At 36.7% G+C, this 25,536-nt stretch overlaps 3 protein-coding genes across 3 annotated transcripts; 2 read left to right on the top strand and 1 right to left on the bottom strand.

The window, feature by feature from the left end:
* LOC18772503 (14-3-3-like protein GF14 kappa) lies at window positions 3,061-8,370 on the bottom strand. Its single transcript, XM_007205702.2, has 4 exons — window positions 7,778-8,370; window positions 7,567-7,689; window positions 3,677-3,793; window positions 3,061-3,315 (listed from the first exon to the last, which is right to left on the bottom strand). Exons 1-4 carry the CDS (start codon window positions 8,276-8,278, stop codon window positions 3,295-3,297), a joined length of 762 nt encoding a protein of 253 aa, XP_007205764.1. The 5' UTR covers window positions 8,279-8,370; the 3' UTR covers window positions 3,061-3,294.
* On the top strand, window positions 10,337-13,528 carry LOC18772716 (protein CURVATURE THYLAKOID 1D, chloroplastic). The gene is made up of 5 exons (XM_007208625.2): window positions 10,337-10,653; window positions 10,977-11,203; window positions 12,872-12,976; window positions 13,063-13,134; window positions 13,236-13,528. Exons 1-5 carry the CDS (start codon window positions 10,500-10,502, stop codon window positions 13,305-13,307), a joined length of 630 nt encoding a protein of 209 aa, XP_007208687.1. The 5' UTR covers window positions 10,337-10,499; the 3' UTR covers window positions 13,308-13,528.
* Window positions 15,872-24,740, top strand: LOC18775564. Its single transcript, XM_020566226.1, has 22 exons — window positions 15,872-15,931; window positions 16,097-16,405; window positions 16,929-17,173; window positions 17,270-17,341; window positions 17,511-17,648; window positions 19,142-19,263; window positions 19,347-19,691; window positions 20,248-20,335; window positions 20,424-20,526; window positions 20,622-20,738; window positions 20,928-21,091; window positions 21,199-21,313; window positions 21,682-21,906; window positions 21,986-22,167; window positions 22,395-22,562; window positions 22,638-22,743; window positions 22,896-23,033; window positions 23,235-23,396; window positions 23,483-23,677; window positions 23,820-24,008; window positions 24,085-24,159; window positions 24,317-24,740. The coding sequence occupies exons 1-22, from the start codon at window positions 15,881-15,883 to the stop codon at window positions 24,425-24,427; spliced, it is 3,420 nt and encodes a 1,139-aa protein (XP_020421815.1). The 5' UTR covers window positions 15,872-15,880; the 3' UTR covers window positions 24,428-24,740.

Below are 25,536 nucleotides of genomic sequence, written 5' to 3' on the forward strand. Positions count from 1 at the left end.
AAGATGAAATTGTCATGGCATGTGTTAATAATTTTTTAGAGTATTTATTTATCACCAATAATTCATAATAATTGACATTAAATTAAGCACAGTATGCTAGTTATTATCACCAATAATTCTTAACAAATGTCAGGAAAAAAAAGAATAATTGGAGGTAAATATTAAATACTTTAATGAACTATTGACATATGCCATGAATTAAATGAGTTTTGTGTTGGACTTACTATTTTTGATCTAAACTGCAAAATCAAATGGAATCCCTAATAATATTAGGTCATTGAATTCCAAAATCAATCATTCACCTTCGTATATTTTATCGAAGGTCATTCAAATTAGGCACACCAACATTCAAAGTTTCCATTCCAACCGTATGTTGTCAAATTAAATTGAATGGAAAAAAATTCTAAAGCTTCCCTACTTAGGATACTCAATCCTGCATTCATAAAAAGTAGGGTTTCAAAACAAAAACAAGATCTAAAAGAAACATGATCTTTGAATCTTTCCCTTTTCTAGACTTTACCAACACAAATTTCCAACCCTTTTTTCTTCTCCTAGAGATGCTCTCTCTCTCTCTCTCTCTCTCTCTCTCTCTGTGTTAGCCTTTCCACCACCACCACCACCACCCACCTCCTCTTTTATGGGGTTTTGGCTCCCAAAAATTCTCCAAGACCAAATGTGAAACACTTTTTACTACAAACATATCCCAAATCACGTGTAATCGTGCATTACAAAGTTGAATTAAATTAAACAAAAACAGCCTTTTACTTTGACACACTTTAACTGTAATTTGTAAGAGCTTCATGCTTCATGCAAACGGCTAGAGCAAGCAAAGCTTAAATCTATTGGACCTGCATGGCAATGGCATGAGAGGACAATGGATATTAATTTGTCCATTCTTTTTGGTCTTTAGGGTTTTTGCAAGTGTTTGAGATTCGAGCACTCTCTCTTTCTCTCTCAAACCCCGAGCCCCCCATGCATCAAAAGCATCCAGAGCACCAGCCAGAGCTGAGACTCAGACCTAATATATATTAATTATTTATATTTATATACAATAATAAAATTAAAATGTGTCTCTCTGCTGCAACGGATCTACTTTTGTTTCCGTTTGTGATTTGTCCTCTTCTTTCCCTTCCACTAGCAATTTTTATAAATTCTAGACTTTCTTTAATCAGTAATGATGATGTCAAAATTAGCAGTTGTCGATTGTTGTGGAAGATAGTGTATGAATACATTGGGAAAGATTAGGGTTAGAGAGACAAATGCATACTTGCTCTTTCCAAGAGGAGTCTTTTTTTTTCCCTTCACAATTTTAATAACCTTATTATGATGCTGCCACAGCAAATGCTGGATTATTTAAAAAAAATTGATCAGTGATGCAGAATTGCAGTATTTTATTGTTATTATGGTTAATAATACACATTTTTGAATGTAATTGGATCTCAACCACGGAGGAAATCTACCTGTAACAATGACTTACTATCAGAATCTAACTCAATTGATTATTCGATTCACCCTTTCTCGATATGAATTGTATGTAAAATAAAATAAGATAATGTAAGGAGAAAAGCGTCCAACAAAGAATGCATTTTTACGAAATTTCAGTATTACTAGTTAAGGGACATGTTCTCGTCAATTTGAATGACTGATTATGTGAATTCTTATCTGGATATGTGATCCGAAATGATAATCTAACTAAAAATAAATAAAAAATCAAACTTTTTTATCCAAATTGACAAGTTTGGGTTCAAATACAGAATAGAAGTCAAATGGTTTTTAAGAGAGTTCCCGCTGGAACTTAACTGGATGTACAAATTACAAAGCATGATTGCTTCGAACAGGGAATAATAGACTTGGACTAGAACAGGAGCTGCTTGTTAAATTCAGTTATCAAGTTTTGGATGAGATCAACTTTTCCCATGAGGCACCAATGATTAATCAGCAGCTGGGAGAAGACCAAAAACACCTTGGTTCTTGAGCTGAAATGGTAGATTATTTGCAATGAGCAAGGCCAAGTGAAGTTGGTTTCAGAGTTTTATTGCTTTGAGTGAATGAAAGAACATGTTTTCTTTCTTTGGGACAGACAATGATGGGTGTAGTTTTCAGTTGGCCATTTATGCCTTCTTGATGTTAGAGCTGCTTAGAATTCCTACCAAGGATTGATGAGAAGAGACCTTGGAATTTGTAATTCAATGCCCCCACTGTTTGAATCAAAGCTGTGAGATTGATCATGTAAAAAAGTGACCATTGAGGTGATTATTATTAGCACCAATAAGTAAATTTAGGTTTTACCCATAAAAAAACTTTCACTTTTGAAAAAAGCCAAAGCTTTTTCAAAAAAGACAGAAAAACCTCTCAACTTTCAAACAAAAAACATGCAAATGTAAAGGATTCCTTAGGAAATCAAAAAATAAATAAAGGCAATTTTGTCCATTTTGGCTTCTTTTAAAAATTCTCTCTCCTTTGGGCTTTTCCAAAGTCTCCCTTAGCAATATTCAACACAAGACTGGACTTTCATCACCAAACAAGCCCATTTCTGAAATGAAAATCACCCTTGATAGAATTGACTGGTAGCTATGCAAACACCAAGCTCAACTAGAGTGATGAGCAGCATTTTCAGGCTCCTCCAAACTTATCAATGATGCACCACACAACACAGAGTGACTATAATGAGAGATTATGGTGAAGGGTTATAATGAGGGGGTCTTAATATAGCCCTTCAATCAAATTGCATTGTTATTATTGGACGGCAGGATTGTACCCCTCAACACACCCCCCTCATTACAGAAGCTCCCAACACAATGCGTTGATGAAAAAGCACATAAAGGGTTAGCCCACGTGGCGAGGGAGGGTGGAGAATTGAGTTAGGACCGGTACAACTTTAAAGTTCGATTCTCTCCAATGTAATCCAAAATAATATAAAATGAACCAATGTAAATAGGAAAATATTATGAGCAAGTGGGGGCAAGAAAGGGCGAAAGCCAAAAACCTTTGGGTGACAACTTAATGCCTTCAAAATAAGGCAGCTAAACTGATGATAGCGAGTGTCGTTCTGGAATCAGAATGGTCTCAAATCTTTTTTTTCCAATCGTATCATAAGCTAAAAGCGGAGCACGTAAAAAAAAAAAAACCAGGAATCATCTTACTACTTTCATTAACCAAACCAAACAAATTAGAAGGAAACATGTCAACAATGAGCACATGGTATGCACATAAGGACATAATAGTCTTCGGCAGATTACAGAATATTTGTGACATTCAAGCCCACCTCCCCCAAGGAGATTAAGAATCCAGTGCTTAAGCCTCATCCATCTGCTCCTGCAAGAATCCAAACACAGGTATATTTAGGAAAGGCTCTTAGAAGCTAAAATGCAACCTTACAGATTTATGACCTGCACATCACACCCATTACTAAATTTGCAAACTAAAAGACCATACGCATGCAAGGGAATCAAACCCTTTTTATTTCTTAGTCATTCAGAGTATTATAAATATATTTCCTACTTTATGTATCAAAATTCAACCAGTATATCATGACATTGGACGCTTGATTTTGAGGTTTCAATTAACATATTCTGATGATTTTTTGCTTACTTTATGCATCGAAATTCAAACACAGTATATCATCCCCACTACATAAATCGCTGCAAAAATTACTCAATTTGAAAGTAGCACTGACCTGCAAATCTGAAGTCCAAAGAGTGAGGTTGTCCCTCAGCAGTTGCATGATAAGGGTGCTGTCTTTGTATGATTCCTCTCCCAGCGTATCAAGCTCAGCAATAGCTTCCTCAAAAGCCTGCAAATAATGCAAGGTAGTTTAAGAAATCTAGAGATTATCATGTCAATCGGAACACATATATTATATCAGCTCAGGTATGAGGAGTTAGCAAAGTATAGACAACAAAACCAACTAGCTCTTAGTCTAGTGGTACTTCTCTATCGAATGTTGGAAGAGGTCCCAAGTTCGAATCCCCCCTCCTCCATTGATCAAAAGTATAGATAATAAAACCAAGACAAGGTATTAGGTAGCCTCCTTAATGTAAATGACAAAGTGTACTTCGGCTTTAGTTATTGTACCTTCCCTTTAAACTTCTATGGAACTATTAATTAGATCTTTACACTTTCCTGTTATTATTAATTAGACCTTTGCATTTCCCTAACTATTAAATAGGACTCACACTTATATGTAACCCAGTTGAGATGAATTGAATAACTCAAAAAACAACAAAACCTTAAATAGTATTAGAGAATTTAACAACCAAAATCAAAATTTCTCTCTATCATTTGTAACTTCCTCTTATTCTGTTTTCCTAATCACCCCGACATTTCCTCTCTCTAGGTTTGTGGATCCCAGCATCCTAACCATTTTTTTCCAGCTTGACAAGGCTATTAATGGGCCCAAACAAACTCCTCATTCCTAGTTTCAGCAATTTAAATCTTTCATCCTATGGTTACGCACAGATCCCTCCATATTTGTATTTAAATGTCACTCTCATGTGATGGCCCTATTGTGGCATGTGGATGAAATTGTGATAGCCAGAGACACACCATCTTTGCTTTCCTCCTATATGTCCACTTTCTGCAACAAATTTTAAATATTGAATCTTGGCACACTTAATTATTTTCTAGGCCTTGAGTTGTCTTCTTTACATTTAGGCCTTCCATCTCGGGCAACTAGTTATGGGAAAGCGCAAACAGGCACCACTCCCTCGAGCACTAAGTTGCAATTTTGCACACTCACCCTTTCAGACACTACTGAATACCATTGTTTAGTTTGCTTACTCCAGTAGCTGACTATGACTTATCCAAACATCACCTTTGCAATTCATCATGCTGCTCAATCTATGAGTGTACTATGAACCCTACATCTTGTTGCTATTGAGCATATTCTACAGTCTCTCAAAGTAACTCTGGATTCTGTATTAGACTTTTGACCATCTTCTAGTACCGTTGCTGTTTATGCTTTCTCTAATGTTGATTGGGTTGGTTTTCTCGGTCTTCAACTTCTGGTTTCTAAGTTTTCTTGGGCCCCAACCTAATTTTTTGTATTGCCAAAAGAAGACTACTGTCTCTTATTTCAGTGCATTGCTCACTTACTCCAGTTTGTGCCAAGATTTTTTGGATTATCCACCTTTTCTCATTAGCTCCATTTGCTTATTTCAAATCCTGTACTGCTCTAGTTTGGTAACCTCAAAGCTACAAACATGGTTTCTGGTCTGGTTTTCCAAGCTCGCACCAAGCACATTGAGCTTGATTTATCACTTCATTTGTGACCATATACCTTTCTGACAGTAAATGGGTTCAGCTTGTTCCTTTAACCTATCAGGATTTTTATTTCTTCATTAAGGGATTCACAAGCACCTTTATGTACTTTTGCATTCCAAAAACTTGTTCTCTCTAGACCATTGAATTTGAGGGGAATTATTAGGTAGCCACCTAAGTTATCTCTTAGTTGATACCAAATGCATTTTGGCTTAATTCTTGTACTTGCCCTCCAAAGTTTTCTAACTATTAATTAGCTCTTAGCTTTCCTATGACTAGAATATATGCCTCACGTGAGATGAAACCCTTACCCAAAGATTTTTGGACGCAGATTTTCAATATCTAAATGTTATGAAACACCACAGACAATTGATCACACTAACATACTATGAAGTCCATGCCATAACTTATGGTTTGCATCTATGTCACATAGATGAACATGCATGGGGTATGGAGGCCAATTGTAATGGCTGCGAAACTATTCTATTCCTAGTGAATATAATTGTATCTCCTGCTTTTGGTTGGTCTTGCTAGCTGGTGCCACTCAATGTCAAGCTTGGCTTCTTTCTTAACTAAATGAACTCTTTATAGGTAGAACATAAGTGAGTTCATCCGCTTACAGTCTATAAAATTTAATACTGCCAAAACACCACACAAAAATCTAAAGTTCCCAAGTTAACATTTTCCCTTCTTCTCATCTATACATCTATAATTCCCAATTATCCATCTACAAATGCAAGCAAAAGAAACCTCAAGAGGGAAGGAGAAAACAATTAATGAATAAATTCAACCATACAGTCAAAGTCCATTCTTATCTTCACCAAAGAAAGAAAAAGTCCAGTATTACCATTAGCGTTAGCCTCCAGCATAGAAGATGCACTTTGCATGCTACCAAGTAATAATCATACTGTGTTGGTGTAGCAAATATGGAAATACTATAAATAATCACAACCAACTTCTTGCTAATCTTGGTCTCCTAATAGCATATTGCATCTCAGAAGAAGTGAGAAAATCCTACCAAATTAGAAATGCTAATTTATAATGCCTTATCCAAGAATGTGTGATGTCTTGCAGGCCAAGGTCTTAAATATCAGTCCGCAAAATATACCAGAGGTCCAAAACACGAAAATTTAGTCAAAAACATCAATAGATTATGGATAGCGGTAAAAACTCGAGAGAAGCAATGGAAATTGTTTGAAAAAATGGAAACTTCCAATGGAACTTTAGGAGATGCTTACTATTATGACCAAAACAAAGCAACTTAACTGTATACAGATTTGGACTGATTAGGGTGAACATAATGTGTGCAGATACACACTCTTACTTAGAAAGGGCTTACTAGTTACTAAAATATGACTGAAAACACAACATAATAAGTATATGTATAGGGACTTATATGGTTTATGTATAGATTAAATAACAATAATAAAAGTGTAGACAATAACAAATGGAGTAGATTAAATAACCGCAACAATTAAACAAGAGTGATTTATATATAGTACATATATATATGCATATAAATTAACAATAGCAAATGCACAGACTAAATAACACTTAATAAATATACAAGGACTTACATAGTATACATGTAGATGAACAACTATAACTGTGTAGATAAAACCAAATACTGGTTACTGCAGAGGTTAGATAGTGACATTATGATCTTACCTATTTACTGCACATTCATGTGCTAGCCTAATATGTTTTGATAATAAATACAATATGGATAACATAAATGATGCAAACGTGCAACAGCCCAGGTGGAAGAGGCGCTAACAGGGTCATTACGTGGTGGGATGGGTAATCCCTTCATTTCATTTGCCCTCAGAATTTAAGACCATGGAAGAGGCTAGGTTGGAGTGTCATTGAGCACTGCTAAAGATTTATGCAATCAAAAGAATACCTCTTTGCTTTTAAAGAAATATATTGGCGGCTAAGGACCAAAATATGGAAGAAACAGGTGTTTCCAAGAGTCTACTTCTCAGTCAATTATGTCCAGAACAGCATAAATTTGTAGCACATTGAGTAAAATAAACTACCTCAACATCCTCAAACTAACAGAAAGAGTTTTACAGTAAGCAACACCATTGTAGCTTATGTATTCCACTACCAATTTGCCTCCATACAAATGAAGCTGCCCTAATTTCAAATTAACAAATACCTAGGCAAGCAACCTAAAGATCTTTCGCACCCACATTCAAAATTCAACATACTCCAGTCTTTTCTATTCATATGATCATACCATAAGAAGTAAAGAATTACAAGTCTTTAAACCAATAACTCAAGAATTTCAAAGGAAGCCCAAACCTGTTTAGCCATGCTACAAGCTTTCTCTGAGGAATTAAGGATCTCGTAGTAAAACACCGAGAAATTGAGCGCCAGCCCCAACCTTATCGGATGCGTAGGCGCCAAATCAGCCAGCGCAATATCCTTCACACCAATCCAATTAAACCAAATCAAACTAAATTAAATTTGGTTTTTAAGTGAATTAAATCGAAGGAAAAAGAAATTAAAATACCTGAGCAGCCTTGTAAGCAACCATGGTGTCCTCAGCAGCGGTTTTTCTCTCATCGCCATTTTTAAACTCAGCGAGGTATCGATGATAATCGCCCTTCATCTTCAAGTAGAAGACCTTGGACTCTCCAGTAGAAGCCGATGGAACAAGGTGCTTCTCCAGGAGCTCGAGAATTCCGGCGCAGATGGCCGAGAGCTCAGTCTCGACCTTGGATCTGTACTGCTTGACGAGCGCCACGTGTTCCTCGTTCCGGCGTCCCTCCTCCTTCTGCTCGATCGATGACACTATGCGCCAAGCCGCCCGGAGCGAGCCGATGACGTTCTTGTAGGCGACACTGAGCAGGTTGCGCTCCTCGACCGTCAGTTCAGTCCCGGCGGCGGTGGACCCCACCACCAGCTTCTCCATGAAGCTCACCATCTCCTCGTAGCGCTCGGCTTGCTCGGCGAGCTTGGCCAGGTACACATACTGTTCTCGGCTTAGGGTTTCGGGCACTGCGGAAGCCATTGGAGAAGGAGAAGCAGAGAGAGTTCGAGAGTTGAGAGAGACGGAGAGAGAGAGAGAGGGATTGGGATTCGTTTGATTTTGAACAAGTTGGGTTGAAAAAGGTGAGATTATTGTGGGGATTTGGCCTAATGCTGAGAGTAATGAAAATGTTAACTACTCGCTTTTTGGGATCGTTAGCGTACGAGACGGCGTCGTCTGGAGAAGTGTGGTTTTTTAGGTGAGTGGCGAGTACAATGGTTTAAGGATTAGGTTGCTTTGTGGTTCTCCGATTGGACCATAATTATGAGAAGAGGATAGAACGTTGGAAGATGGTTGGATCTAAAAAGGTCAAATTTCGGCGACGGTTACTTGGGCTGGGGCAGGGGCAGGGGCCATGTCGTTGTGTTTTCAATTGGAAGTTTCTTGAGGCCCACAATTAGCCCAATGGTCTTTTGCTACCCTTTTTTATGTTACTTTCGTTTGGTTGCAAGCTCCAACTACATATGCACACCAGCCCAAATGCGTAAACAAACCAAACCTACCTAAAAGAAAACCATTAGAGCCCGTTTGGTTCGTGAATTGAACTTCTTGAAAATAAACTTTTCATGATTAATTCCACGTTTGAGAACGCTGAGAAATGAGGATTAGAATATGCAACTATCTTTCATTTTCATGTTTGGTTAGTGCAGTATTATAAATGAAAAGTTATCAAGTTCCCAAGGTGAGCAAGGGTATGAACTTCTCCCCTGCATGAGAAGTCCATACCCATAAGTCCATAATTGTATTTTCAAGAGTGCACTTATCGAACATGGGAATGCAATTTGAAACCCGTTTCCAAGCTCCTAAACCTTGAATCAAACAGGTTACTCTTTAGCACAAAAAGTTTATATATATATATATATATATTGGGGGCCATCTCCAAGTTTATTTATTTATTTATTGAGTAAAGTCATCTCCAACCCATGAGGCCAAACCCAAATAATCCCAAATTATAGCCCAATTCCTCTCCCAACCCAAGAAAAGGGGCCAAAATTTGGAAAAACTCAAACTTAGAGCCAAATACCAGTCCAACTATTGCCTGCACTGAAAAACTTTTTGGTGGCTACAACTGTTGTCTAGCCACGTGGCAAGCGCGGGTGATGTTGCCTTTGGAACTCAACGTCAACAATTCAAACAAATTTTTTTTTTAATAATTCCAATAGTAACTCAAATCAATGATCCATATTAAATCTAAGCTATTTAAGCGGTAAAAAAATTTCAACGGTCATAATAATATTTTAAATTAATCGAAATCAGATCGAACTCCAAAACTCACTCCAAACTCCAAGAAAGAAGAAGTATTGGGGGATAAACAATATGAAATTATGCAAGAATATGCACAAGGTCAACAGTTTGCAGTTAATCCCGAAGACAACCGAGAGGGCTATTATCCAAGCCCCCAATGGTGGTTATTAGTTTATTTCTATTGGGTTTCATGTATGGTGAATTTGAAGATTGTGTCTCTTTTGGAATAAAATTATATTTATAGAATTTCAATTTTTGTAGGTCAAATTATTCAAAAAATTAAATTATAAAGTTATTTAAAAAGATTAAATGAAGAAAAGTTATCCATAAAAAAAAAAAATTAGACTTAAATCATTAACAATTTAATAAATTTGTGGACTTAAAATTTGAGTATGAAGGGTTGAGGAAGAAAATGGTTTGGGTCCGATAATAGTTACTTTTTGGAAAGGGAAAATTTGGATTTAGTTCCAAATGGGTTGGAGAAGGCCTAAGAGCATAAGAGCATAAGAGTTAATTAGTTTTTGATATAATTGAATTTTCGAGCAGTTTTTTTATTTAATAAGTATTGGTTAATATTTTTCGTTGGATTATGTACCTAACGACCGGTGACCATGCTCTTTCCTAGGCCTTGGCGACCGGGTCCAGGTGAACCGGACTGTTATTTTAATCTGCCTACATAATGTGGAGGAACAATAAATCGTCATGAGGAAAATTAAGGGTCAATCTTGGTCTATTTATATGAATGGCAGTTTAGTAATAGCACATCTATTTCTGATTAACATTTCTATAAGGTTCCATTTTCGTATATATCCCGAAAGGAAAAATAGGAAGGATAGCAAATATTTCGGTAATCCCCAAAAACCCTAGCACAGCTCCCTCCTATATAGCGGTGGCATCGCCCCCAATTCTCAGATCGTCTACCAACAGAAGGAACTGAACCAAGTTCAGCCTCACGACAATGGAGCTTTGTACAGCTACTACCCAAGCCATCTCCAACCTTCCAAACCACCACAAGCTTCTGATCACAAACCCTACCACCAACATCACATCCAAACCCTCACTCCCTCTCAGACAAACCTCACTCTCACGCAACTCTATCAGGCTTCACTCTCGTACGTTCTCCATCCCTTAGCATTTGGTATCCCATCCAAACAAACCCCTTTAATTTGTATGCTTAATTTCTGCTTTGTTTTCATTTCTCAGCTAGGGTTTTTGGGTAGCTCATTTTTAAAATAAAAAATTTCTGTTCTTTTATTGTTTTTGTTGTGATTTGTTACTTGTATTTTTGCTGTCTAATTTGGGATTTTCAAGTGGGTTTCTTTAATGTCGTTTGTCCATCTTGGGCGTTTGGTCGATACTCTTTTAGTCTGATATATTGAAAGTGACAGAAGACTGCTAGCTGATGGGAGCATTGTCTTTTGTATTTTTCTTTCAGGATTGCTTTTGCGAAGAGCAACAACATCAGAGGAAACACCAAGTGGGGGAAATCCTTATGCCGGTGAAGAGCGAGATAGTGTAATATCATTGGAAGATGTTCCACCACCTGAAAATAATTTTTACAATCGAACTTGGACAGAAGAAGCACCCAAAGAAGACTCAACTGTGGACGGCGTGGATGGCCAAACGCAGATATCTGAGTTTTTCAATAACCTTGACATAAAGGTTTGTTACTTTGTTTAACTGTTGATATATATTAAATTAGTAAACACATTCCTAACTGGATGTCTGTAGGTTATTCCTCATTCCTACCTCATTAACAAGTGGTTGGATGCTAACCCATTTTCTGGTTATTGTAGATATTTGGTGTTACATTTTTTAAATTGCAATTGCTGGATAGAAAGTTCATTATTTTCATTCTGTTTTTGTACTGTATAGCTATTATACCTTTCAGAATTTTTGATATTTTGGTTGTGTTTTCTAATCATGTTGGTTTCTTCTTTCTATCCAAGATGTACTGGTGTTGTTTTTGGTTTATCCATCTTAACTTTTTTTTTTTTTAAAATTGTTCGAAACCGATATTGTACAAACTTGGTTGCGATGATGATTCAGTAACTACTTGAGAGTGTAATAATGCTCGATGGAACTCCGACAATTATGTCGATCTGAGCGGTTACCTGAGCAACTAAGTGTTTTCTTGAGGCTTTACTCCAGCAGCACTATGACCTCTGTACATTTTGATAATTTAAAACACCATTTCCATCTATGTACTTCCAGGCATGGTGACGGCCTGGTGATTATTTATTTGTTTTACTGTTCTTTAATGTCAATTTTGATTTTTGCACAAGTTGTACGAGTTTATTTTATTTTATTTTATTCAAAACTATGACTCTTTGGCTTTAATTCCTGAAAAGCTTGAGTGATCTTTGGGTTGTGATGATGATTCAGTAACTAGTTGAGAGTGTCTAAGAATGCTCAATGGAACCTCGACAGTCATGTCGATTCTGAGCGGTTACCTGAGCAACTCAATAGCTTAATTTGGTTCAGTATCCGGTGTGTTCTTTTTGTTGTGCCTTTATTTTTGTACTCAAATCTTTTCCGTTGGTGTAAGTATTATTTTTCATTTGTTTCTGTCGTTAGTTGATCTTCAAATATATGAGAAGGTGATAGCTATTTAGCACAAACTGGTTGCTAATGAATGGAGGATAGTAATGCAAGCAAGCATGATGTCAAGATTTACATCAACGAATTGTTTGAATGAGAGAATCTTATAAGTTTTGCATTTTGTCAAAGGTCTCTTATTTTTATTAAGTTCTTTATGATTGACTCAATGGTTTCTTTTCAATTGCAGAAAATTCAAAAAAATTTCTAAACCTGAAATAATAAAGTATTAAGCCCATGTGTTAGATGTGGGTTTGTTGCATGTGAAGGCATTGATTAAACTTTTTGCAACCTCTTGTCAAAAATTGTATGAAAGACAACCTGACCCCTACCCCCATATGCATTAGGATTGGGCTTTTCTCTGATTTTGAGAACTGGACTGCTTGGGTAGTTAATTGGTTTACTGTCTATGGTAAGCTGTTTTGTGGTTCCCTTCTGTTTTGTGTCAATTTGAGAGGCAAATTGTTATGGCTTTCTAGCAATATATGTGATTCACAGTCGCAGTTGTATGCTGCAGCCTCGCATGCAATGAGCATACACTAGTGTTAACCTTAATGGTTTCAAATCTGGTTGTGTTAGTTCTTTGTTGCACACTTGCATATACTGCTGAGTGCATTCTCTATCCAGCTTTCTGATTGGATTCTGGTGAAACCATGTTGCCAAATACTAAATGCAAATACCCTTGTAAAAAAAATATGCTGTACTGATGTCTTTCTCTTTGATTAATTGCAGTTGGACAGTGATGATACGTATTCCGTTCTAATTTATGGTGGTGGTGCCTTGTTTGCCCTGTGGCTAGCATCAGCTGTTGTTGGAGCTATTGATTCTATTCCATTGGTCAGTTTCTATTTAAATTTCCTAATTTGCAAATTTGAAGGTTTCCCTTTCTCTCGGATATTAACGTTGCTTGCCCTATGATTCAGTTCCCCAAGTTGCTGGAAGTTGTGGGTCTTGGATACACAATCTGGTTCAGCACTCGGTATCTGATATTCAAGGTAGTTATATACTTAGTGGCAAATTCCACCTTATTAACTAATTGGCTGTTAGGTTATTAAGCCATTTTAAAGCATGCTTAACGGCGATTATTGTCTGGCAGGAAAACAGGGAGGAGTTGTTTGCTAAAATTCAGGTTCTTAAGCAGCAGGTTCTTGGGTCAGATGATGACTGATATGCTGTCAGGTTGTTGCTGCACAAACTTATGAATGTAGAGTTTAATTTCGTTTCCAGTACAGGCAAAATATATATTAGTTATTGGTTTTAGAAGGTTTAGATCTTGATCATGTGGTTTTTGTTTGTTCTATCTTGCTTCACCATCTTAATAAATACACATGAAAAGGAAAAAGTCTGAATGTTAATAGAAATTTAAATTGTTTCCTTTATACTGAATAATGGTATGTGTTACCTGACGAAAAGAATTCCTTTGAAGCCATCATTGGTCTTTCTTTAGTGGAAGACCGGGCTTGAATTACCGTTAACCCTGTTAATTTTTGGAATTTGTGTCATCCGGCACAACGAATTTGTGTAAACTAACTACAACAGAGACCAAAGAAGGAAGAGGTCTCGCATGAGTTACTGGGCTCTCAAAAATGGTTTTTTCTTTATCTCCTCAGTTTTGCACCGAGTAGATTTTTTTATTTTTATGGGATCAGGGGCTTGAATTCCAGAGCTCGGGTCCATATATAGCCCTGGGATGTTCAGGGTTTGGTTCTTGGCGCTGAACTCGAAGGCTTAGGACGGGACTGGCCTTCGGAGCTCAAGGCCGATCCCTGAAGTTATGTAACAATGAAGTAAATATTTCTAGTGGGAGCTTGTAGCTCAAGTGATAGAGACCATTATACTAACATTCAAGGGTGAAGTTTGAATATTATCATTTTTCTTTATTTTCCTTCGTACTAGAAAAAGAAGAAACAAAATTAAACATTATTCCTGACGATTATTATGCCCATGGAAAAACAATGGAGGAATGCCAATTCCATTCTCCAAGATATTGTAGTATGTCATACATCACCTAATATCCTAATTCATGGAAAAGTTTATGTTAGTGTAGATCACATATCCTGATGCAAGGCCCTGCCTCGAATGGGCCTTGCTTGGCAAGAAAGCCCTGGAATGAGGGCGGGAATAGATAATGTTTTTATTTCTTAATTTTTTTCACATGTATTTTTGAAATATTACAAAGTACACATAATATTACAAATTCATGATCCCATCTTCGATGGAAACAGGGTTGGGATGGGTATAGGGAATGTTTGCCATCCCTCGCATTCTTACTCTTGTGATAAAAGATTGGTAAAGAAAGGACGAGGGTTGAAATTAGAAAGGGATGTTTGAAGTTATAACTTGGGAAGCTGAGATAAGTGAATTAAGGAATAAGAATTATTCTAATATCCATTGTTAATAAACACAGGAGAAGTAGGAATCGGAATCATTTCCAACTCCTATTCATGACACAAGGGAAAAAAGAAAAAGTCTAAGTCGGTGCTAAATTGTTGAACCCTAAACAAGAGACGAAAAATACGCGCCATTAAGAAATTCGACCGTTATGAGAAGCAACTTTGCATATGCCACATCAGCCTCGCATAGTTCGCACGTCTCCTTTAAATCCTCTTCAGCATCCGACCCAAAAAATAAATAAAAAATCCTCTGTATCTTCATTGGACAGACTCATCATTAAGTTGTTCGTTCAGCTGTAAGAGAAAGTAGTTTGGCGTTTGGTAAAATTTTTGTTAAAAGTGTTGTTGGTATTGATTTTACTCATAATCAGAAAATAATTGCCGATTAATCATTAAACCCAGCTCCTCTTCGAAACTGATTCCTGCATAATCAGAAAATGAAAGCACCTCATTAGCTGCTTTCCTTTATAGCTTTTTCTCACAGCAATTTTTAATAATAAGTGATTTTCTCACAGTTTACCAAACGGGTTGGGCTTCCCAAAATTTTAAAAAAATCACTTATCACTCCAAATAAGCAATGTCAAACGGGCACTTAATAATCGTATTGGAGATTTTGGACTGACATATAGTTTGATTTTCTTATATTTTCAGACCAAAATAAAATACTTTCTAATTTTTGAAATATCAAAAAGCCGAGGGAATTGACACCAAGAGAGAAAAGGAAGGTTTCCTGGAAGTGAGAGGAATGAAATCAAGTAGGATTTAGGAAAGAGAGTGAGAGAGGAAGCAAAAGCCAGAAAATTTTAGAGATTTCCTATAAAAAGATTTCCATGATTTTCTTCTGGCTAAATCTTCTGTTCCAAGTTATAAACTAGGCTCATCTTTGGCAAGTAAATTTCTGACAACTTTCCTGATTGATTCTAGTAAGTCTCTTTGGTCAAAAGATAATGAAAAAAGCAAATATCATCTCTGTTTTGCTCTAGGTAACTATAATAAATACATAAATCACTTGGTTGATCACAGATTACGTGATTGTAATTCCAGATTGTAAAAGGGATTCATGCATTGTTTTGGTTCCCAATTGATTCTGCAAAGCTCAAGTCTGTGGTATATTTACCTCGTACATTTCATGAACCAATAAAAGTTGTCATCTTTGTTGCTTCTCAGTTTTTCTCTGCAAAGCTGTTTCGATTTCGGTATTTGGGTTTCTTCCCCTTGTTCTCTTTCATGCGTATAATGTATCAAAGTCTGGTTCTTTGTGAGTTTTGTCTGCTGTAAAACCTTTTGCTTTTCTTACTAAGAGTTTGTTTATGTTGTTGAATTTATTAGGTGAGAAGGAGACTTCATAATGGCGTTCACTGGAGGGGTGGACACCAAAGGCCTAAGATGGGTTGGAGAGGTAAGCCTAATGAATTTCACCCTTTTCTTTCAGCATCTTCAGTTGAAAGTTTAGTCTTCGATTTGATGACTCGCCAAGTGTGTGTTTGTGTGCTTCTTGCAAGTTTGTACTAGAGACTAGGCTCTGCATGCATAAAGATTTTCTAATGATTTAGTTTTGTTACAGAGAGTACAGTCTGCTGTCAACAACTTAAGGAAAGGAGGGGCCTTCGGATTGCCTTCTTCATCAGTACCCGTGAATGGCGACGAAAGCGGGTTTGGTTCAGACGTGGACGGGAATTGTGGAAGTAACCGCGTTAGATGTCCTGAAATTATAGAAGTTGAATTGTCTGATTCAGATACGAGTTCTGAATTTGCATTTAGCCAACCGGAAAGGAACAATGATGGTGCCCCGAGACGGCCATACACTTTGGATGATTATTCTGCTAGTGTTACTTTGCAGGCAAATATGGAAACAAGATCCAAGCATAATCAGGTTTTATCCTTTTTCACAATTGTATTTATTCTTGATACAAGATGCTTCTTTTCGTTTTTATCTTTTACCTTTTTCGTGGGTGCTATTTCGGTTGTATGACATTGAAACAAAGCATAATGGTGAACAAGCTTTTCCTTTTGTTAGGATGGGCTGTCAAGTGGAAAATTGTTGATATTAATTGATACCATTATATGTACTTGTTTCTAAAGCTTCATGCATGTAAATTGAAATGCATTCTTATTTAAACTTAGTATGGACCATTTTTGAAGATTAAATATAACTAGTTAAGGTTTTTGGTGTGGTGAGAGAACGCGCTGGAACGAATTGTGATTCTAGAAAGTTATTCTAACAAAGTAGGCACAGCTGAATTAATTGGCATACATGTTCTATTTTTCATTAATGCCTGTTGTTTGTTTCTAAAAGAAAAGCCTTTTTTTTGGTTTGCCTTTAGAGAACAATTTGCTTTCTAACAATTGCATAGTTGATTGTAGTTTTACTCAACAGTCTGCTAACATCTGTGTAGGTGGTGCGGGATCGTCTGGCAGCACAGCTGAAGAAGAATATTTCTAATAATAATCCCAGTGCTCCTGTTTTGGAGATTGAGTATGCTGATGAGCCAAGTTCACCTCTTAGAGCACATGACACAAGTCACTCTTCAAATTGGATTGTTCCTGCAAACACAAATGGTTCAAGAAAAGCACAAAATGTCTTTTCTGGCAGCTCCATACACTATGCTTCCAGCAATGGAATTTCTAACTCACCAATCAGGTTTGTGTACTGCTGTTTCTTGTGGCTATGGTCTGTTTCTTTGTTTCTCTACAGGACATTGCTGGGGAACTATAAACTGACTATTAAGAATTGCAGGACTTCTGCTGGTGTACAAGTTCACGGATCTCCAATTCGTTCACCTGCTCGCCTACCAGTATTTCATGCAAGGTTGGTTGCATAGCTGAAATGTATTTAGAATAACCACATAAGTAGTTGGTTTTTTATTATTGAACCTAAGTGATTTAGAGAAATTCAAGTGAGTACATTTTATTGTTATCTCACTGATTCAGTAGTTGTTTCTATCATTTGTTTTAACTTTTTTGTTTCATGCATTCAGTGTGCAGGGTACTTGGTGTGCAGTAATCGCTTATGATGCATGTGTTAGGGTCTGTCTTCATGTGTGGGCACAGTCTTGTTGCACTGAAGTTCAATGTTTCTTGGAGAACGAGTGCGCACTGTTGCGAGATGCATTTGGGTGAGTATAGTTCCTTTATTTTTGTTTCATTTTCACATTATTTACATACTAAATATTTTGCCTGGTAGTTGTATATGAATATGAGCAGGGGCGTCCCTGAGATTTTGAGGGCCCTGTGCGAAACTTAAATTGGGGCCTCGCATAATCTAATACGAAAATACTATAAAAATTTGCCATAACTTAATGTCATTAAAAAAAAAATTATAACTAAAATTCACCATCGATAAATATGCAATGACAATCAGAAATCAAATTCATAAAAATTTAAATATTTTCATCAATTGTAGCATGTGATTCTCTAACAATGAATATATCAAGAGCTCCTCTTTGAGATTGAGTTAATTCCTCGAATTTTCTTTTTCTAAGCCGTTTTGTATATCCAGAAACGTATTTTCTAGTAGGTGGCATGTTTAGATTACAAAGAAAAATTCTAAAACCCTGTAACCTGGAAGAAAACCCCAACAAGAAATACATAAATATTTCTACAAACTATATTCTCATACAACCAATCATCAACATGATAATAATTTAATAAAATAAGTCATGTAATATATAGAATAGATTGAAATTTAGATACATACCTGAATTTGAATTGAGATTTGAATATGACTATTCGATTTTGAGTGGTCTATGAATTCAGGAATTAGGGTTTTCTCTTTTTGGTGTTCAAATTCCTGAAATTGAAAGAATAACAAAAATTGTCAAAGGATTGAAAAAAGAACCAATGAGAAATTGATGAACAATGATTATTACTTACTAGAAAATCAGAGTTTAAGAGAAAGAAGAAGCCATGAAGCTTTTTTCGTGGTGTTTTGAATGAAGAAAGTACTTTTCTTGGAAGAGAAAACCTTTTTTTATTTTATTTTTAAGAAGGGGGATATATCATATATATTCCTCCTTTGGTGTGGTTAAGTTAAGCTTCTATGTTGCCCGTTTGTTAAAGGCTTTCTGTTTTTTTTTATTTAAATTTTATAATTATGTAAAGGAGCATCGAACTTGGGCCCTTTTGCCAAAGAGAGATGCGCTCCATTCAACTCCCCTGAACACGCTGTTGTGCAAATATCCAGACGCTATACTATATATACCATTCATATAATATTAATATATATATAATATAAATAATTTTTTTTTCGGGGGCCCTTAAGAATCGGGGGCCCTATGCGGTGGCGCCACTTGCACCACCCCAGGGCCGCCCCTGAATATGAGTAGTTTGGAAGTGCAAGGCAGGGCTAAGTTGAATTTGTGTCTTACCATTGTAAATAACAGTTATGAATGGGATATTGATGTGTCAACTTCTTGAGTCTTTGCTGTATCTGTCAATAGGATTTTAGGAAACCCAGTTTTACATTTTATTGATCAAGTGTCTGTCTTTTATAGCTTTTTATGCATGCAGCAGCACTACTTTTTTTTTTATATATTTATTCATGGGAATATCATATGTTTTAGGCCTTTCACTAACCTAATCATTCCTCTACTCACACCTGCAATTTCAGTTTACAGCATGTATTATTACAATCAGAAGATGAGCTTTTGGCAGAACGACGACCTTCACAGCTACTCAGTACGTCAGCAGCTCCAAGACATCTGAAAACTTCTGGCAAAATAAAAGTGCAAGGTACTTGGTTAACTTGCTCAGTTTACTTTTCTGTCAAAATGTTTTGGTCGTCACCATCTCATTGGAATTTCGGCATTCTACAGTTCGTAAAGTGAAAATGGATTCAGATGAACCACCTTCTGGCTGCAGTTTCCCATCTCCGAAACTACCAAGGATACCACCTTCTGGCTGCACTCCAAAACTACCAAGGATTGATTATGGCTCTTATCGTAGACGCTTCTCCAGTTTAAGATCAGATTTATCTTCTGGGTTGAAATCTACAAGGAAACATTATCTACAACCTCGTGTTCCTCCAAATGGTTCCTTTTCTCATCAAAGCTTAGCTAGCCTAGAGGCTGGAGGGAAACGTATAAAACAAGGATCTAGCTTCCTAAAAACAAGGACAAATACTTTGTGCAACCGTTCTTCATCGTATGAAATAGTGCAAGGTATGCAAATATTTTGTACAGTTTAAGCCTTAAGTGGCCTTAGATATTAACGAATGACAGTAGTAGATTTATGTTGCTAGCTCCAGTTGGAAATAAGGCTTACTTGAGTTGAGTGTTCTGCGTAAAGAAATAACCAGCTTGACATTTAGCCCATCTAGCTGGAATTAGTAGCTCATCCTTGGTAGCAGCCAATCTGGTCTGGAAGATATGTTTCACATGCTCACACACCCCCTCACGTGTGGCAACAGTAAAGGAGGAAGTTGAGGTTCCACCCCAAAACCAATTGGCAATGGGGGGGAGTAGCCCAACTCCTCATAAGCCCATCAAGGTCCCTTAATTTTCCTATACGGGACAATTCTTTACTTCACATCCTCACCATATTTATGACATGAAAGTGGCATGGATCTCTACATTTGGTTTAATACCTTTAATTTAGCTCCTAAAACGAATTCAAGCATAGTCTGAATCCAGAAATGTAATGTTTTTGTCTTCATACTACAAGTTAGATTTCTTTTCTTTGAGTAGCATCTGACACTAGCTGACCTTTTTCTGTCAGAAACTTATTCCTGCTTCTTGAGATTGACAAGTTCACCTGAAGAGGATGCAATACAGATGCAACCCGGATCAAGTGAAATCCGCGTGTTGTATGTACTCTTGTCCTTTCTGTTTTCTTTTTCTTTACCCTTTCATATGGTTCCATACCTGTATAGTTAAACAACTGCGTTTGTACAGGTTTCCACATAGCAATGGTGATGATTTGATTATACAAGTTCAAAATTCCAAGGGACAACATTGTGGTCATGCCTTAGTCAAAGTGACTGCTATTGCTGAACCAGTATAGTTTTCAGAAACTAGTAATTTACTTATCATCTGTAAGAAGGAAGGTTGATAGTTATACTTTAGAACTAAACCTTTTTTTTTTTAATGCAGGGTGACAAGATACGATGGTGGCCTATATATAGTAGTGATCTAGACGATGAACCTGTCGGCAGAATACAATTAAGCATGAAGTATTCTAGTAGTCCAGATGAAAATAATAATCTTAAGGTACCTATATAAGATCTTATGGTTCAGAAATATCTGAATTTTTTTCTTTTACAATGAGATTACTTAAGTTGTTTCACATTGGTTTATGGTTTTACAGTACAATAGCTAAATTCTTTCTTGAAAACTGATTCACATATCTTCGGAATTCGATGTATGTATGATATTTATTTCACTTCTTTCCATGTCCAGCATGGCTCGATCGCAGAAACTGTTGCATATGACTGTGCATTAGAAGTTGCAATGAAGGTTCAACATTTTCAGCAAAGAAATTTGTTGTTACATGGCTCATGGAGGTGGTTAGTGACTGAATTTGCATCATACTATGGAGTATCCAAGACATACACCAATTTAAGGTAGTGAAATATGTTGGAATGGTTACTTGTTACCCTAAACTTGGGAATATTACCTAATTGTGGATCTTCTAACTTCTATTATGTATAATTTTCCATGCTGCTTGCAGATACCTTTCCTATGTCATGGATGTCGCTACACCTACCAAAGACTGTCTCACCACAGTACATGATTTGCTATCAGATGTGAAGGCCAAGAGCACAAATCTGTTAAGTTATCAAGAGGTACGAGAATTGACTGCATTGGGCTCAAGCTTTGTTTTCCTTTTTAAACTTAGTTGAGAAATTTGCTTCTCCTTGTACCTTCACTTATCTCTTCAGTTTTTGGCGCTGTTAAAATTCTTTCACAATTGCTCTGACGCAATTGGTATTTTCTCATGGCATTTGAGTAAACTGGTCATGCATTTCATCCTCCATGGGGACAACCAATTATATTTTGTACATTTTATACTTTCATTACTAATTTTGGCCTTGATATTAATTTTTAAGTTTAAAAACTTGCAATTTTCTTCAGTTTGTATTCCTTCATGTTAGACATGGATAATAGATATTTTTTTTTTCCCTCTTGTAACTTAAAATTATATTTCAAGCAGAACTGCATGCTGGCAAAGATCGAGGATCAAGTAAAGAAGACTCTTGCTTCAGTTTTTGAGAACTACAAGTCACTTGAAGAATCTTCACTGTCAGGGATGGTGGATTGTTTTAGGCCTGCCAGTGGAACGGCTGCGCCTGCTTTGGCGCCTGCTGTCCAGCTATACTCCCTTCTTTATGATATTTTAAGTCCTGAGGCACAGTTGAAATTATTGAAATTTTTCCAGGTATTAGAAGCTAACTTCTGGATGCATGAGCCTCCCCTTACCTTTTTATACTTTTATTAAAATCCAAATGGCTTTACAGGTCGCCGCACAAAAGAGGTTAAGAATGCACTGTGTAGAGATAGATGAGCTGGTTCTAACCAGTAATGAGGGAACACAGAGAGACCTTTCTACATCTTATCAGAAAATGAAATCTCTGATTTTGGGTCTTAGAAATGAAATTCTGACTGACATAGAAATCCACAAGCAAGGTATCCTCCCAAGGTATGTATGACATTCTGTGTAGCAGTCTATTTTGTTCTTGTGGCCACATCCTTGGGATACACAGAATGTGCTTATGGCCACATCCTTTGATGTGTGGCCTCGTCTTTTTCACTCGTTTGTTTAGTAATTATGCTTGGTTTTGAAATTCCAGAGCTGATGGCTGGTGAATAACTGAATATGCCTCTGTTATGTATACTAATTATTTTTCTTTATTAATTGTTGTGCAGCTGTATAGACCTTCCAAAAATTTCTTCATGCATATACAGTTTTAACCTCTGCAATAGATTGCGTGATTTCCTTGTTGCATGCCCTCCTCGAAGCCTATTGCCTCCAGTTGCAGAACTTGTTATTGCAACAGCAGGATTTCAACAGGATCTTTCTTTGTGGAACATCAAGTGAGTGATTTGTCTGGTTTTAGTCTGTGTTTTTAATTACCTTTTGTATCCCTACTCATGTAAAACTATTTTCAGCCCTGTTAAAGGTAGAGTTGACGCCAAACAGCTGTTTCACTCGCATATAACCATGTGGATTCAGGACAAGCGCCGTCATTTGCTTGACCAGTGCAAGCTAGATAAGGTATATATCTCTATATATAGCTAGGATTTATATTTCTGGTGTTGCTCAAAGTTTGGTGCAAGTTGTGTTTATTGGTAGCTCAGTAGAATGCAATCCAAGTGGAATTTCTTGAATACAATCCGAGTGGAAATTTACTAATTGATCAATTTCAGGCAAAATGGTCTGGTGCCAGAACACAACATGGAACAACCCCTTTTGTTGATGATATGCACAATGAGCTGGAGAAAATGCTCGATGAATTCGAAATTATCAGTAGTCGGTGGCCAGTATATACATCTGATTTGGAGAATGTAAGTGCAATCTATCTCTCAACTCTTAACTTTTTCTCTTATGTTTATTTTTTAATGCATGGTTCCTTCTATAGAAAAAGGGGATGTTTTGTTAATAGGAAAAGGAAAGTGTTTATAGCCGTAGCGATATAAACAAGAATACTCAATTCTGAACCTGAAATTGTATGACTAATACTTGGATACTATTCGTGTTTTAAAAAGGTTATTGCCGATGTTGAGAAGGCAATTGTGGAAGCTTTGGACAAGAACTATGGTGATGTTTTGTCGCCGCTGAAGGATAATATGACAAACAAAATATTAGGCTTCAAATACGTCCATAAATTATCCAGACAGGGCGGGAACATGTATTCAGTCCCAAATGAGGTGAGACTCTGCTTCACAATTGAATGGCTACTTGGAATTTTATCTTTCTTTCAACACTCATCAATATACTATGTATTGTTTTTCAGTTGGGAATTCTTTTTAACTCCATGAAGAGGATGTTAGATGTCTTGTGGCCCAACATAGAAAACCGGTTGATGTCGTGGAACTCTTGCATCCCTGATGGATATGCCACAGGAGTACGTCTACAAGACGAAGCTGCGATGCTCAGGACCAAATTTAGAAGCTACCGATTAGCAGTTGTGGAGAAACTTGCTGAGAATGTGAGTAAAAATTTGCAGCTGAATTTCTTAGTTTAACAATGTTGTCAACCTATCTGTTGCTTACTACAATTCTTAATGATCATTAATATATGAGTATGATGAGTTAATGCTTTTTGTTTCATTTCCATGTAACTAAATACAGACTAGAGTTGCTAGTAAAACAAAGTTAAAGAAAATTATTCGAGGCTCGAAGGGCAAGGAATCAGTTGTCCCAAGTAGAATGCAGGCTTTAGAGGTTCTTTTGCTAGGTACAATAGATCAACTTCACACTGTTTGTGATCCTACTGTGTTTGTAGAACTCTGCCGAGAGTTATGGGACCGGATGGGACAGGTAAATAAACTAATTTTTTACCCTACAAGCTCTCTCTTGGATTAGCATATAATTCCTATCCAATTGGTTTCTGTAGGATGTCCTGCATCTGTTGGAAGATAAAAGAAAGAAGGCGGTGTCCCGTTGCAAATGCTTGCGAGTTGCAGTTTCTGTAAGTTTGCTCTTCAACCATTGAAGTTTCTGTTGGATATTGAATATCTCTACATGTTCCAGGAGCCTATGTCATCCTTGCAAAATTTGAAGCTAGATTTGGTTTAATTTTCTTTTTCATTATTTTTTAACCATATACATTGTTTTTGAATTGGCAGAAGTTGGATGACATATTTGCATCAGAAATGCAGCGACTGCGTGGAAATTTATTGAAAAAAGAATACCTGGAGCCACCACAATCTATGAAGGAAATACATTCCATGTTGTAAGGATGTTGAATATGACACGGAGAACTAAACTACTATCGTTGAAGAATGGCTGGTAAATAGTAGAACTACAGGATACAAGTTACAACACAAAAACCACAAAGTTTTGAACAGCAAGTATTTGTCAATTTTGAGTCATAGTTTACGTACCGCCGTGACCTCCGTGGCGATTCTTATTGTCAGAAAGTATGCTTACAATAGGCTTGAACAACACAACACTGTCATAATTGAATTGTAATAGTTTTGTATGGTTCATAATTATATTGTAATAGTTTTTTATGCTTCTTACAATTCCAATTCTTTAGTTTCGACTTTCTTGGAGATGTCTCAAGTTCGAACTTTTAATCGTATTGAATGTGATGTTCATGATGGTTACGGAGATTTTAGTCTCTGAATTTTTGGGAATAATGGGGTGAAATCAATAGCGCTTCATGGCGTCCCATCTTGTTCCATTTTGAATCAAACAAGTTGATATTGCAATAACTCTATGTGGGATTTGCTTTCTAGCTACTGCCATGTGGGTTTTCCCCTCCAAGTACACACAAAAAGGAAAAGAAAATATTTTTCTATGGTGGAGAATTGCATTGTCACATACATTATGGTCCACAAAGCAGTTGACATCCGACCAGACATAAGATTTTTATTTGATTTCTAGTTATGGGATGTAGAAACTTTCGTGTAGATCCGGTGCACATACCATTCTTTTTACAAGATCTGCCAGGAGATATAAAAAGAGAAAGACTCTTTACTTCATCAATTGATGAAAGAGAAAGTGTGAATTGTAACCTTTCATTATTTATCTGAACTTGTATACCTAATAGAAGAATGTATAAGAACTTGCCGTTAAATGTTACAATATGTAACTATATGATGTTGTAAACTATATTGGATACAAATTAGTTAGCGATTTTCATGCTCCTCGTTTGGGGTGGGACTGTGTAGAGATCACCGACTTAAACATCCAAACTGTTATAGCTAAATGATACGTTTCAAGCTTAACACGTGAACAACACATATTAGGTGACATGAAGCACGTGTAGCCTTTGGACTTTCACACGTGAGCTAACCTGCTATGATACCATATAAAATATCAAACACACGTTTTGGCTGAA

The sequence above is a fragment of the Prunus persica genome, chromosome G6 (assembly GCF_000346465.2).
Source record: "Prunus persica cultivar Lovell chromosome G6, Prunus_persica_NCBIv2, whole genome shotgun sequence".
Classification (NCBI taxonomy): Eukaryota; Viridiplantae; Streptophyta; class Magnoliopsida; order Rosales; family Rosaceae; genus Prunus; species Prunus persica.